This window comes from Enhydra lutris, unplaced genomic scaffold (assembly GCF_002288905.1).
Source record: "Enhydra lutris kenyoni isolate GAN:26980312 unplaced genomic scaffold, ASM228890v2 scaffoldscaffold13, whole genome shotgun sequence".
Classification (NCBI taxonomy): Eukaryota; Metazoa; Chordata; class Mammalia; order Carnivora; family Mustelidae; genus Enhydra; species Enhydra lutris.
In genome coordinates, this window is record NW_019154097.1 from 19930609 (window position 1) to 19946591 (window position 15983).

Genomic DNA, 15983 nt, shown 5'->3' on the forward strand with positions numbered 1-15983 from the left:
TCACCCTACACCCCAGAGGAATTGCCTGGTCCAAAAGATGGAGAAGATGAGCAACAAAGTGACACTGAGGATAACAGCCATCAGGTAAGCAAAGATCCGGAACTGAGGGTTGCGGAAACACTCCCTCAGAGAGTAGCGGCTGGGGATGGGAATGGGCAGAGACCTGGTGGTAGCACCCATGTCTGGGGGCGGCCCTGTTTGGCTCCCAGGCTCAGGGCCTAGATCAAGTGTGTAGACCCGGGGCTGGCGCAGGAAGTAGCGGCTCTTGGGCTGGTCCTTGAGACAGAGCTGGTGGCCTTCCAGGATGACATGATGGGGCTCCAGGCGAAGCAGGGTGAGCACAGCAGTGTCCGTGGGCAAGTCAGTGACCGGCTGCCCAGAGGCCAGCACAGTGGGCTGGCGACAGAGCGGACACAGCAGCCGCCGTCGGGCTGGGGTCACCAGGCTGAGGTGGGCCAGGCACTCCACACAGAAGGAGTGACAACAGTCCAGCACTTTGGGGGTATGAAATGTGTTGTTGAAGGGGTTCCAGCAGACAGGGCACTCGGGCTCCTGGCCCTGCCCCTCTGCCATCCTTAGATGAGACGCTGGGAGGCCTGGCAGGAATGTCCTGGCAGAAAGGGAAAAGGAGCAAAGGGATACCTGTTGAGTTCCATCCTTGCGCTTGGTCCCAGACTAAGTGTTCTGTGCCTTGTTGAAACATACCATCACCCACATTTCACAGATGAAAAACTTAGATTCAAAAGATGCACCGGCTTGTTCCAGAGCACCCATTTCCTAAGCTGTAAAGTCTGGTGCTCAGGCAACATGCCCCCCCAATCAGGGAAAAGGCCTGAGTCACCCCACCATTAGTGAATTGCCACTGGAAGGGACTGCACCCCCACTTGGGAAGTGGAAAAAAGTGCTCCTTTCTCCATGTGACTGCCCTTGACTTCTCAGACTCCAAGGAGAGGGAGGGTAGCCCGTCAGTGGTTTGTGTTATAAGACAAATACTTCCTTCCCTGCTGCCTCAAGTCCCTGAGTAATGCAGAGATGGCCTTTGTGAATTCCCTGGTCTGTCCCTCCCCTGGGGACAAACGCCAAGCCCTCTTTCCCTCCTCCCACTGGGCTACAGGGCCAACCCTCCAGAGCCCATATGCCCAGTTTTTGTGCAGGGCCACCGCATTGTCCTGGCAGGGGTACCCTGCCAAAGCTTTTCCCCTTGAACTGGAAGCTTAGGCTCCCTTGCCCAGGTCCTCCGATCAGCCCTTCCAGAACCTCCTAATACCTGGCCTCCCCTGGCTCTTCCTCCCTCCCTCTGTTCCCTAAAACCCCAGGGCACTCACCTAGGCTTCCTTGGTACTAGGGTGGTCAGGCAGACTACCTGAAGGACCCGAGGCTCCAGTCTTTCCCTCTCCTGAATCCACACCACTTTGGGAGACTGCCTTCTCTCCACCAGCCACCAACCCAGGGCCCGTCTCCATGGCAGCACACACGCAGCACCTGGAGGTGCCAGGTGGCCGGGGCTGCAGCCTCTTGAGCGCAACTGCCTATGGCACAGGCCACAAAGCTGCCTGGGTGGCAGGGGCAGGGAGGTGGGGGAGCAGAGTTCCCCCAGGGTGTGGCGAACAACCAACCGTGGAAGCCAAACATCTGCAAGCTCGTGGGCAGTCTCTTCAAGACCTTGAAGGTCTCCATGGCCTGGGAAGGTAGGGGTGGCAATTTCCTTTTTCTAGATTGTGGAGAGGGTAAGTGAGCCTCTGGGCTCTCCTGGGCCCTCATTTCTTTTCTAAAATGGCTAAAACCTCCTCCTCACACAGAGGCTGCCCACCCTGCACTTGGGTGGCTGTGAACTTGATGGCTACACAGCCTAAAATCTCTGCACCTCAGATTCAGCAAATTTGTTTATTTCTAAGTAACATCTACACCCAACGTGGGGCTCAAACTTTTGACCCAGAGATCAAGAGTTGCATGGTCCTCCGACTGATCCAGCCAGGTACCCAACCTTTCTGATGGTTTAATGTGCCGAAGTTGCTGTAACCACAGCAATCTTGCTGCCATCTTTGTTCTTAGAACACAGCCTGGCAGGCAGTGACCGCTGAGGTCTTAGAGTCCAAAGGCTGGCCATCTCACCACCCTTGGGGACTTAAAAGAGGGAGTCAGGAAGGAGGAGAGTTCCAGCCCCACTTCCCCATTTCACCCAGAAACACCTAGCTTTTCTCCTATCGATCACTTGAATAAGTTGAAAAGTTGAGCTGCCGAGGGGGGGCAAAAAAAAGTCGAAAAATCACTTCTCCATCCTAACCGCTCACATTGCAGATGGGAGCCAAGAAGTGACTCTGACCCAAGGTCCCCCAGCTCGGCAGTGGCGTCACCTGCCGGATGTGTGCTAGTCACCACGCGCTAAGTGCTTGCGCCTATCAGGAGATCCCCCGAGCTGTGAGTCTCTCGTAGGAATCCAGGAAGCGTGCAGGGAGTTTGGGGGAACCAAGTCTCCCTGGTGCTCCTCCTAGGGTGCCATCCACCCTGACTCAGTTGAAACCTGAAGCGAAACCTGCTGACACTCTCCTGCCCGCCCATGGCTTCCTGGTTTTCTTCTAGACTTCTGTCACGGTTCCATGTAGGGAAGACGAAGCAAAGGTATGCAGAAGGAGGATGGAACAGCTCTGGCCGAAGCTGGGCGAGTTTACCAGGGATCCTTAACTACGAGCGCCTTCTGTGGACCATGCAGTCATTGTATAGTTATTAAGGTATTGAATGCCCACTGCATGCCAGGAGTTGTGCTAGGCACTGGGTAAATAGTGGTGGACCAAAGAGACACGACTTTGACCTCATGACATTTAGAGTATAATGAAGGGAAAAGACATCTAATGAGCAGTGGGCAGTTAATATGTAATGCGTGCTACAAAGGACAGAAAGGAAAACGGGCTTAGGGTTAGGAAACCACCAGGGAGGGTTGTAGCAGAGAGGGTTTCTGAAAGCTATGTCTGAAGGAGGACAAGAAACCAGCCACACAGCGTAGAGGGAAGGACGTTCCAGGCTAAGGGAACAACAGGTACCAAAGTCCCAAGATGAAAAAAGGCTCTGCCAGATTGAGGAAGTGAAAGAACCCTGAGGTTTGGTGGGTGGGGCTGGAGCAGGAAGGTGGCTCAGGAGACCAAGCCAGGGAGGGTGGAGGCGGGCCCTGGAAGCTGGAGAACAAATCTGGATTTAATTCTAGGGGTGAGTGGAGGGGCGGGGCCTCATCACCATTCCTTTTTTTTTTTTTTTTTTTTTTTAAATATTCCATTTTAAAAACACCATTCCAGGAGTGTTTGGTTGGCTCAGTCAGGTAGCGCTAGAGTGGCTCTTGATCTCCAGGTTGTGGGTTCAGGCCCCATGTTGGGTGTAGAGATTGTTTAAAAATAAAATTTTAAATAATGATAACACCACCATTCCAGCTACAGAACAGAGAACAGACTAAAAGGGACAGAGTGGAAATAAAAGACTGGGAGGGGCTTTAACGTTCAGGCTGGAATGGCGGTGCTTGACTTAGACCAGGCCATGGCAGAGAAGATCAAAGGGATGGAAAAAAAACCATCTTTGGAGGGGGCACCTGGGTGACTCAGTGGGTTAAGCCTCTGCCTTTGGCTCAGGTCATGATCCCAGGGTCCTGGGATCAAGCCTGGCATCAGGCTCTCTGCTCAGCAGGGAGCCTGCTTTCTCCTCTTTCTCCTCTCTCTCTCTCTCTACCTACTTGTGATCTCTGTTTGCCAAATAAATAAATAAAATCTTAAAAAAAAAAAACCATCTTTAGAGATGAAATCAAAAGCACTTCCCAAAAAGCAGTGAATAACATAGATTCTAGAACCATGTTTTTGAGGCTCATGACCCCAGATGCACTGCTTGTTGCCGCTGTGATCCCAGTTGAATTGCTTAACCTGTTGCGCCTGTGAGGTCTGTTGAAAAGGAAAGTAGCATGTCTGAAAGTAAAGCTCTTAGAGTCTGGCACCCAGCAAAGACTACCCATGAGATGGTTGCTGTTATCCCTGCAAACGGATTTGAGAGGGAGGAAGGATCGAGGTTGACTTTGAAGCCATGAAAAAGGTTTCTGTGTTGAGCTTTGAGGATCTCTGAATTCCAGAGTGTGTCCAAAGCAGACCTTTAGTACTTATCACAAGACTTGAAAGGTAATAACCTTGATCCAGCAGTGCCCCAACTGGGAATCTGTCCCGTGGAAATAATCAAGGACTTGTGCAAAGACTTGATTGTAGGGACACCCGTAGAAGCACGGCTCTAACAGTAAGGTATGGAAAACTACATACTCCTTCAATAGTGGGACATTAATTAAAGACATTCTGCTCCAACCACATGAAGAGACATTCTGCAGCCTTTAAAATGATGTGATAAGGGGCACCTGGGTGACACAGTTGACTGAGCCTCCAACTCTTGGTTTTGGCTCAGGTCATGATCTCAGGGTCGTGGGATTGAGCCCCATGTAGGGCTCCGTGCTCAGCAGGGCATCTGCTTGAGATTCTCCTACCTCTGCCCCTCCCCCTTCCTCTCTCTCAAATCTTTTTTTTTTAATGATGTGATAAAACATCTATTAATGTGGAAATATGTTTGTGATATGCAAGTAAGTAAAAAGAACCAGTAGCAAAACCATATCACGATACTATTCAATTATCCAGTATATGTGTGCCTGGAAAAAATGTCCGGAAAAACAAACACCAAAGTGTCAACAGTGGTTATCTCTGGGAGTAAGATTATAGGTGGGGTTTTTTTGTTTGTTTGTTTTAAATTCTCTTATCTGAAAATCCTCTAACTTTACTATAGTACAGCAAACTTGTATTACCACCTTTAAAGACCTCTCTCCCCCCCCACCCCCCCCCCCCCCCCCCCCTCCCATGGCCGAAGCTGTAAAGGAGGAGGAATAATCAGGCATCTCAGCACCTGGGCCCCTATCTGCCAGGGTCCCCACAGACAGCCTCTGCTGTTTCAGGCACAGCAGGGCGGAGTCCAGCCTCTCAGGACAGACTCTGACCACATATCCTCCTGCCACTGCCCCCTGCATGCCCTCCACGCTGCTGTAAGTCCTAGACAACACCCCAGAGGCATCACCTCAGTCTGGGATGAAGTCAGCCAAATAGTACCTGTAGCATCGCCCCAAAGTGCTGACCCTCAAGAGGAGAGAGATGAAGAACTAGCATTCTTTAAAAAGATTTATTTATTTGAGGGAGTGGGCAGAGGGGCTGGGCAGAGGGAGAGAAAGAGAGTCCCAAGCAGACTCCACGCTGAGCATGGAGCCCAACGTGGGGCTCGATCCCACAATCCTGAGATCATGACCTGAGCTGAAACCAAGATCCAGTGGCTCAACTGACTGAGCCCCCCTCTCCCAGGTGCCCCAAGAGCTAGCATTTTTACAGGACTTCACAGTTTACAAAGGGCCCCCGGTCCTGGCTAGGATCTAAGTGAGGCAGCTCACATCTATATTTGATGATTCCCTTTTACAGTATTTTCCCATCTGCATAATGCCATTTGGTTCTCCACCCCCCCGCCAATTATTTATTTATTTAATTTATGTCGTTGTTGTTTTTAAGTAATCTGCACACCCAGTGTGGGGCTTGAACTCACAACCCTGAGTTGAAGAGTCACATGCTTGGGGCGCCTGGGTGGCTCAGTCGGTTAAGCATCTATCTACCTTCGGTTCAGGTTATGATCCCGGGGTTCTGGGATCAAACCCCACATCGGGCTCCCTGCTCAGCGGAGAGCCTGCTTCTCCCTCTCCTGTTCCCCCCGCTTGTGCTTTCTCTGTCAAGTAAATTTAAAAAAAAAAAAAAAATCTTTAAAAAAGTCACGTGCTTTACCAACTGAGCCGGTCACGTGCCCTGAGACCTTCTGATTCCTTAAAACCACCCTGTGAAGGAAGCAGGATAGGGAGTTGAAAGTATGCAGGCTTTGGAAACACAGTTACTTGCTTTGCGTCTTAGATAAATGGCTTATGCTCTCTGTCCTTCATTTTTCTATGTAAAATAGGCTAAAGTTCCCACCTCAGAGGCTTGCTGTAAGGAAGGGATAGTAGCTGTAATGCGCCCAGCAAAGCCCAGCAGGTGCTCAGTACACAGCTGGCATGATAGTTTTATCACATTTTATAGATGGGGACGCCAAGGCTCAGCATACAAAGTGCCTTGCTTAAGGCTTCACAGCTAATGAACAGCCAAGCTTGAAAGCTGGTCCCAGTGTTCATGCTGTTGACAGCAGTGCCTCTCAGGACACCCGTCTCCCTGTGGCCCTCTGTGGCTCCTTACCTGCTTCCTCAGAGTTTCCTCCTCCAGTCCCCAGGGTGGCTGTGCAGCATGTGCTCTGTGCTCTGACTCCTTTTGGCCTGGTTTCCAGGCAGTTGTGGGCGGGTCTTCCCTCCTTGGGTCTTCTGGCAGCTCTTGGCCAGCTCCGTTTCAGGTTCTCCTCTTCCTTCTGATGACTTTGGACTGTCCGTGCTCAGCGGGGACAGCGCGGGAGCTCTGGTTTCCTCCTCCTCCTGTGAGTCACTCTTGCTTCTCTCGAAGGAGGTCAAAGTCCCTCATCCTTGCAGACCTCTGTTTTGTATTGGGTTGGTTTCCTGCCCTGTCTTACTGCACCACCTTGACTCACACCCAGTCTTACTTTGATGGAAGGCTGGGCATCTCTGAGAATGCAAGAGGGAGCAGAAGATGGGCTGCGTGGGCACACTTTGGGGGGAGGGCAAATAAATCCCTTACTTGCTTGGAGCTTTGGATTCCTTATCTGGGAAAGAGTAAGGAAAAGTCCCTGCGTTTCCGTGTTCCATACTGTGCTGGGCGCCGTGCTTCCAGGGACTGCGGGGAGCATTAACTGTAACCGATCAGAAGGGTTTAGTGAAGCACACAGATAATTGTCATCATTACTTTCAGTAGTAGTGGCAATTTTTTCCCCTATCAGACTGACAAGAATTAAAATAAGCGTCTATTTATTTATTTATTGAGCGCACGTGTGGGGCAGGGAAGCGGGAAAGGGAGAGAGAATCCCTAGCGGCTCCGCCCAGCATGAGCCCAGTGGGCAGTTGGGGGGCTGGATGGCACAACCCCGAGAGGATGACCTGAGCCAACATCAAGGGGCAGCTATCCAACCGACTGAGCCACTCAGGTGCCCCTAAAAGAAGTGGCTTTATATTCAAATGTGAGTTTCTCTAATCGTAAATGAGGTTGAACAATTACATGTATGTTCCTTTTATACTTCTTTTCGGTGATTTGTCTGATCATGTCATCATAATAGCTGTAGTTAACATTTACTGCGTGCTACCGTGTACCAGGCACTGTGCTGTGATCTCTACAAGTCCTGTTTCATCTCATCAGATCAAGTTGATAAAATTATGATGCCAATTTTCAAGGGAGGGAACTGAGGGTTAGAGAAGTCAATTTGCTCATCTCCATTACTAGTGAGTTAGTAGAGTCTGGATTCTGAGCAAGGACTTGACATGTCCCAGTTGTTTTATTTATTTATTTTTTAAAAAAGATTTTATTTATTTATTTGACAGAGAGAGATCACAAGTAGGTGGAGAGGCAAGCAGGGGGAGGGGGGAAGCAGGCTCCCCGCTGAGCAGAGAGCCCAACGTGGGGCTCGATCCCAGGACCCTGAGACCATGACCTGAGCCGAAGGCAAAGGCTTAACCCACTGAGCCACCCAGGCACCCCATCAGTTGTTTTATTTTTTAAAAATTTTACTTTTTAAATAATCTCTACACCCAACATGGGGCTCAAATCCACAACCCCGAGATTAAGAGTCCCATGCTCTACTGACTGAGCCAGCCAGGTGCCCCCAGATTATTTTAGAATACATAATATATTCAACACGTGAGCAGTTTGATTTTGCAATGAAAATGTCCTCTCCTAGCCACCTCATTTCCCTGAAAATTAAGGCATTATGCTGTCAGCTTCTTGTATATCTTTCAAAAGATATTTTATGGATGCACAAACAAAACTCCTGTGGCAAAACGTCTCGGTATTTCTTTTCTTCCTCTTTACGCAAATGTGCGCATGATGTACACTGTTCTGCACCTTGCTTTTTTCACTGAGCGATGTACCTGAAATATTCTGTATTAGTACATAAAGAGCTTTTTCAGTTTTGTAATGATTGTATCATATTTCATTGAAGGAGCCATAAGTTACTTAACCATTCCCTTATTGATCAAATCCCTTCATTTTCAATATATAAATACTAGTTGGAAAAATAAATGTCGAAATGACCGCAGGATCTAGATTAGTCTAGAATTGTGTGAAAATAAAGCTGTGGACTTCAGGAAGTTGCCAATCCCTAAGGAAGATCTCTCAAAGCAATTCTCTTTCTGAGCTAGAGACAGAGGGACGCCTGGCGGCATGCCTGAAGTCCCAGCCTTTTTTTTTTTTTTCTTTTTTTCTTTGCCAGAGAGAGAGAGCACAAGCGGGGGTCAAAGGGGTGGGGGCACAGTGGCAGGCAGAGGGAGAAGCAGGCTTCATTCTGTTCCAGGGCACCAAGCTTCTAAAACCCTTGGGATTTCCTAAGTGATAAGAACAATAAAGGTGTCTTTTGTTAGGTGAATGTGGCGACTTGACCTAAGTTGCCAGGCCAACCAACCTTTTATTACAGGGTAGGGAATTTCAGTCCAGCCAGAACGCCCACTCTGTGGGAGTGGAGAGGGACTGGGGATTGAATACAGTCACCAGTGGCCATAATTTAATCAGTCATGCTGTAGTGAGGCTGCCATAAAAACTGAAAAGGATGGGGTTCAGAGAGCTTCTGCACTGATGAATGTATGGCAGTGCTGGGAGGATGGCAGGCTTGGACAGAGCAGAGAAGCTGCACGCCCCTTCCCACATACCCTGTTTGCCCTACGCACCTCTCCCATCAGGCTGTTCATCTGTAGCCTTTATCATATACCTTATAATAAGCTGGTAAGTGTAAGTGAATGTTTTTCTGGGAAAAAAAATGCTTTTTAAGATTTTTTTAAAATTTATTTGACACACACACACACACACACACACACACAAGGAAAAGCATGACCAGGGGGAGGGGCAGAGGGAGAAGCTGACTCCCAGCTGCACAGAGAACCTGATGCAGGGCTGGATCTGAGGACCCTGGGATCATGACCTAAGCCGAAAGCAGACAACCCACTGAGCCACCCAGGCACCCCAGCCATGTTGGTAAATTAATCAAACCCAAGGAGTGGGTCATGGGAACCTCTGATCTAGAGCAAGTTGATGAGAAATACAGGTGAAAACTTGGGCTTGTGATTGGTGCCTGATGTGTGTGTGGTGGTGGTGGTGAGGATGTCTTGTGGGACTGAGCCCTTAACCTGTGGGATCTGGTGTTCTCTCCAGCTCGGGAGTGTCAGAATTGAGTTGCTTGGTGGTGGTGAAAGATACACAGTCACTGGAATTACGCTCACAATCAGAATGCACTTGTATCTTTTGGTTAAGTGAGGGTGTTCATTGACGTTTTAAGCAAGAAAAAATTGAAAAAACTCTAAAAGCCCAGCTACAGCACATCAGTTAAGTGGAGAACTACCTCATCATTTAAAATGGTGTTGCAGAAGAGCTTTTATTGACTTGAGAAAATGATCACAACATACCATAAACAGGGGAGGGAAAGCAGTTTAAAAAATGGGGTGTGACGTGCAAGCCAGATTTTGTAAAACAACACAAAGGACCACGAGGCAAAACGTTGCATCTCTGGATGATAAGCTTGCTGGTATTGCCATTTTCTTTTCACTTATAGTATTCTAAATTTTTACCAATGAATATGTATTGTGAACTTTCATTAATAGGAAAATTCACTTGGAAAGTCAGTCAGTGTGAGTTTTCTGCAGCCAGGAAATCCAGAACTCAAAAAGGAAAGCAGCGAGGGCATGTAAGTGATCAGTCAGGATGTTGCAAGCATTGAAATAATAATGAAATAAACCATGGCCCTTTTCCAGGCCACCGACTGTCGAGTGAACAAATGCATTATCACAGTGTCTCCGGGTGGTCAAGGCTAGGGAGGACTTTACAAACAGTGGAAAATTTTTTCAGGAAGATGCCCAAGAGAGATAGTGAGGCATCTCAGGAATTTGAATTGAACTAATTTAGTTCCTGCTTCGGGGAATGAGGTCAGCCAACCGGAAAAGCACCTCATCTAAGCAGTACCTGGGAGCGGGGTGAGCGAGGAGTCATGAGACTTGGAGCCCCGCCAAGGTGTGGAGTGGAGGCACAGGGCGGCATGAACCCGTTAGGGAGGAAGAGGCAGCAGAAGGCAGTAGAAGGCCAGTGGAGGATGGAGAAAAGGCAGGTTTTAGCCAGGTGATGACCAGTGTTCAGCAAGGGCCGAGGGCACCTCTCCCTGTGGGGCAGCTCGTTGTCAGTACTCAGAGCCTTGCCTTAGGCCCGTCCAGAATTGAGGACAGTCCCAGCGGCAACGACATCACCTGCAGATTGTTCAGAATGCTGATTCCACACCTACTGTGTTGTAATTTGGATCTTTACAAGATCCTTAGAAGATTCGGGGACATGTGATAAGTATGACGAGTCCAAATTTAGAAGAAATATCCCCAGTATATGCTCCTTAGCTCATCGTAATTGCATGCATGATTTGTTACATTCAGCTTCGTGAAGACTTCGCAAGGACATGAGTCCAGGAGGAAAATGTCCTGGACAGACAGGGCTGGGTGAATCCCCACCTGGGAACAGGCCTTCCCCTGCCTTTGCCTTAGGCAGCATCTGAATCTGTTTTCTAAGGTCACAATCCCTTTCACAAAACCTTTGTGGCCAGATGTGTTTCTGAATTCAGACTTTTCATATTTTAGGACAATGATATAGTGCATTTACCAATATATTAAGTAACTCTCCCAGTGGGATCTGAGTTAGCATGCTGGGATCAAATGTTTGTTTTTTTGTTTTTGTTTTAAAGATTTTATTTTATTTATTTGACAAAGATCACAAGTAGGCAGAGAGGCAGGCAGAGAGAGAAAGGGAAGCAGGCTCCCCGCTGAGCAGAGAGCCCGATACGGGGCTCGATCCCAGGACCCTGGGATCATGACCTGAGCCGAAGGCAGAGGCTTTAACCCACTGAGCCACCCAGGGGCCCCTGGGATCAAATGTTTTAATATTCTGCAATTTATGATACTGAGATATTAAATATAATAAAGCCGGGTCAATTCTGGTGCCAAATTTAATGAAAAAATTTTGTCTTCAGAGGGCAGGGATTTTTTTTTTTAATCTTTTATTTATTCGTTTATTTTTTAAAGTAGGCTCCATGCCCAATGCTCAAACTCACAACCCTGAGATCCAGAGTCATGTGTTGTACCAGCAGAGCCAGGCACGTGCCCCCAGAGTGCAGGGATTTTAGAATTGTGGATAAGCGTTATAAACTGTTTTATTATCTTATGTTTAGAATGTATCAAACCGTCAGAAACATTGAATGGTACCATCTCCCAGTTCTAGTTAACTTCAGACTTAGCAGGAACTACAAGACTTAGCAAATCTTTCAACTATAAAATAGTTCTCATATTTCCTCTCATCAAACAGGTCACACCTGGCTTTGTTATTCCCAGAACCCAGGGGTCTCTGTGAAGAGCACTTGGATTTTGGCGAAGGGAAGAGTTGGTCCCAGCTAACATCGAGGTGAAATGTCAGAGCAGCGGCGGGAACCCAGGGCCACCAAGTCCCCGCCCTGTGCTTTCCTCCCGCTGTGAGCCGTGTGCACAGTGCGCATGCGCTCCTGGGCAGCCTCCTCCACCCTCTCAGTCCCCAGCAGAGGACAGGCTCCGGCTGGAGGCTGAAGATTAACACGCCCCCCACACGTTCCACCTGCTGTGTGTACAAACAGAACTGAGACTGGACCGTTCTTTCCCCTGCTGGACTGTGGATGACACCTCTCATCTTTCCATCCCCCAGACTTTCAGCCACGTCAGGCTGGTGGTGATTCTGAAGGTGACTCTGAAGCCTTTCTCCAGGGAAGCCCTGCCAGGAAGACAGTGACAAAGAGTCTGCTGAAGGCTGTTGGGACAATGAAGGTCCAAGGAGTTTCTAGGAAAGTCTCAAAGGCCTTCTCCAAACTCCAGGGGAGAAGGCTTGTGGGCCAGATTCCATCTCTGCTCTTGGGATGACGCCCTGCTGACACTGACGGAGGGACCCCTGTGGGCCTTCCAGTGTTGAAATCCGGAAACCAGGGACACCTGGCTGGCTCAGTCAGTGGAGCACAGGACTCCTGATCTTGGGTTTGTAAGTTCGAGCTCCACGTTGGGTATAGGGATTATTCCAAAAATAAAATACTAAAAAAAAAAAAAAAAAAAATTCAGGATTGGTGCCTGGGTGGCTCAGTTGGTTAAGCATCTGCCTTTGACTCAGGTCATGAACCCAGGGTCCTGGGATCAAACCCCACATCGGACTCTCTGCTCAGTGGGGTGTCTGCTTCTCCCTCTGCCTCTCCCCCTGCTTATGCTCTCTCTCTCTCTCTCTTTCTCGCTCTGTCAAATAAATAAAATCTTTTTTTTTTAAGATTTTATTTATTTATTTGACAGACAGAGATCACAAGTAGGCAGAGAGGCAGGCAGAGAGAGAGAGAGGAGGAAGCAGTCTCCCCGCGGAGCAGAGACCCGATGCGGGGCTTGATCCCAGGACCCTGGGATCATGACCTGAGCCAAAGGCAGAGGCCTTAACCCACTGAGCCACCCAGGCACCCCAAATAAATAAAATCTTTAAAAAATAATAAATAAACTTAAAAAAAAAAAATCTGGAAACCAGAGGCCTCCTTCGTCTCCGGGGTTGCAAACATCATTTCTGCTCGTCCTCGGGCCCCATGGTCTCTCATTTTCGTCTGTGCTGCAGTCTGTGTCTGTGCGGTTTCCCTTCTCTTGTGGGGGTTTATTCTTTAAGTCCTTTTGTAATACGTGTCCGATGTAGGAAAATGAGGAAACTGAGATGAACATAATCATCCTGACATTTGGAAACAAAATGAGGCACTATTTTAGGGGTTCTGCCTGAATCCTGTACCATTCCCGGTGACAGCTCTGTGGGGCGGTGCTATTATTGTATGATTCCTGTTCTGCAGATGAAGGTGCGAGACACAGAGAAATTAAGGCACTTGCCCCAGGAGCTGAGCGAAGAAGTGTCCGCCTGGGATTTGAACCAGGTAGCGTGGTTTTGGAGTCCACACCCTTAACCACCATGCCTCTTTATAAGTATTTTATTTTTCATTTTTTAAAGATTTTATTTATTTATTCGACAGAGGGAGAGAGATCACAAGTAGGCAGAGAGGCAGGCAGAGAGAGAGGGGGAAGCAGGCTCCCTGCTGAGAAGAGAGCCCGATACAGGGCTTGATCCCAGGATCCCGGGATCATGACCTGAGCAGAAGGCAGAAGCTTTAACCCACTGAGCCTCCCAGGCGCCCCTATAAATATTTTTAATGTAAATTTTTTTCTTTTATTATTATAAATACATGTGATACTCAAACTGTTTGATGGCCTTTCTCCCATTTATCATCTTTTGACATCATAAAATAGTCTTCTACAACCTCTCCTTCAAAATGAAAGTGTTCCTGCTTTTTTATTGTAAAAGTGATAAAGAAAATAAATTTATGTATTTCCTTATCTGTGCGCAAAGCATCTCCTCAGGGTTACACCAGATGCTGGGAACACTGGTTACCTCTGGAGGGAGCCAGATGGAAGGCAGACACGGAGGACAGGGAGACATTTTGTCCTATAAATTTCTGCACTCTTGACTGACTATGCGAATGTAGTGCCTATTTCCAAAAATAATTAAGTTTTAAAAATAAGACTGATTCATCTTCATTGCAAAAGAAAAAAAATACAGAAAGGCATAAAGTAGGAAATAAATTCATCTTTAAAACTCAATACCCAGAGATAACACTGCTAACATTTTTGCTCTATTTTTTCCAGACCTTTATCGATGAATATACAGACACATCCAGATTTATTTTTACCAAAATGGGATGATGCTGTGTGGTGCTGTACTATTACCTGTGTTTTTCCCTTAGGGCAAAACATGGACAACATTTTATTTTATTTTATTTTATTTTATTTTATTTTATTTTATTTTAAGATTTTATTTATTTGACAGAGATAGACACAACGAGAGAGGGAACACAAGCAGGGGGAGTGGGAGAGGGAGAAGGAGGCTTCAAACTGAGCAGGGAGCCTGATGCTTGATCCCAGAACCCTGGGGTAATGATCTGAGCCAAAGGCAGACAGACACTTAACTGAGCCACCCAGTGCCCTGCAGCCTCATTTTAAATGTCTGCATGGTTGTTAAGTCATGTGAAGTTGGCCAGTTCTCAAAAGATTATTTCTGGATGAACTGAAAAAGGCCAGTGCCTGGACATGCAGTGCTAGCTGACACCCATTCCCATCACCCCGAGCCTAGGTTTTTGAATTTGCTGCATTCCAGACCCTGGGGAGACCACATCTAGGAAAGGACTGGATATTCTTTCTGTTCGTGATGTTTAACCGATGTCACTTATTCCATAGGTACAAATACTTCCTACCTGCCCTGTCCCTCAGTCTTCATGAACCCCGCTGTCAGGACACCAGTGAAAGTAGAGGGCTCTGGCAGGAAGAACCAGTCAGCCTGTCCGAAGACCCGTGTGTCCCACCTGGGCTGTGCCACATGCCAATTGCTCTTTGGCAAGTCCCTTTCCTTCTCTGCAGGACAAAGGTAATAACCTGCATACTGCCTGTCTCACAGTGTTATTTTATTGGAAGACTCCAGTGAAATTATGATTGCAAAAGTAGTACGTAAGATAGACAACACTGTATACATTCAAGCTTTTATTGTTAAATTGTGGCCTCTGAACCGGAGATGTCGAGAAGAAATGTAGACATCAAAACCAGTTGGTCCAGCTTCTAACACTGGCTAGTGAAGCTAACAGTCCTGTGTACCTTCCAACATTCTACACACTCATCTTTCAAACCGAGGGTTGCAAAGCATAAGAACACAGTGTGGGCAAGGGTACGGAACAGGTGAGATCTGCCAGCTCCCCGCCAGCGGCTGGGAATGGGAACTGAAACAATTTTTTTTTTAAAGATTTTATTTATTTATTTGACAGAGATCACAAGTAGGCAGAGAGGTAGGCAGAGAGAGAGGAGGAAGCAGGCTCCCTGCTGAGCAGAGAGCCCGATGCGGGGCTCGATCCCAGGACCCTGAGATCAGGACCTGGGCGAAAGGCAGAGGCTTAACCCTCTGAGCCACTCAGGCGCCCCTGAAACAACTCCTTTGAAGAACTGGTATCTAATCTACCCAGGCAGGTTCCCCTGGGGCCCAGAAAGGCCTCTGCTAGTTATACAACGATCATAAATGCATGCCTACGTTCACCAAATGACACAGCGCTAGAATGTTCAAAGTAGCACTACTTGTTAAGACCTCCAAACTACCAACCACCCTTATGCCCACCAGTAGTTAATGAATCAACACTGGCCCATGATCGAAGCTGTCCAGCCGTGAGCTGGAGTTGTCATCAACTACATAGGACAGGTTGCCTCCATCCCACAGATGTGCTGAGCAAGAAAAGCCCGAGCCAGAATAAGAGCACATGATTCATTTCACTTAAATCTATTGCTGCATAACAGGCTACTCCAAAACTTAACTGTCCTCAGCACTGACTTGCTATTTTTCATGATGGTGTGCAGTTTCTCTTCTGATTTCATCGGCGGTGGCATTCAGCTGCGCATTTGGCAGGCTCCGAAGGTGACCTTCATCACACACATGGCGGTGCTCAGTTCTCCACGTGGCCTGGGTCACCTCCCTGACATGCAACAGCTTTCCAAGATGGTCAAAGGGAAGCCACAGGCCTGCTAAGGCTCCACCTACAAGTTCACAGTGTTTGTTTCTCTGCATGTATTTATCTTTAAGATTTTTATTTGAGAGAGAGTGTGAGCAGGGCTGGGGGGAGGTTGGGCAGAGAGAGAGGGACAAAGAGAATCTCAGGCAGACTCTGATGAACATGGAGCCCAATGTGGGGCTCAATCTCACAACCGAGATCAA

At 47.9% G+C, this 15983-nt stretch overlaps 1 protein-coding gene across 1 annotated transcript; it reads right to left on the reverse strand.

Annotated features, from left to right (window-relative positions):
- LOC111145583 (ring finger protein 183) lies at positions 1-573 on the reverse strand. Its single transcript, XM_022500547.1, has one exon. The coding sequence runs from the start codon at positions 571-573 to the stop codon at positions 1-3; it is 573 nt and encodes a 190-aa protein (XP_022356255.1).
- Between the last annotated feature and the right edge of the window lie 15410 nt (positions 574-15983).

What these genes read in the sequence shown, in the direction of transcription:
- LOC111145583 (XM_022500547.1), bottom strand. Translation starts at nt 573, where the DNA reads ATGGCAGAGGGGCAGGGCCAGGAGCCCGAGTGCCCTGTCTGCTGGAAC.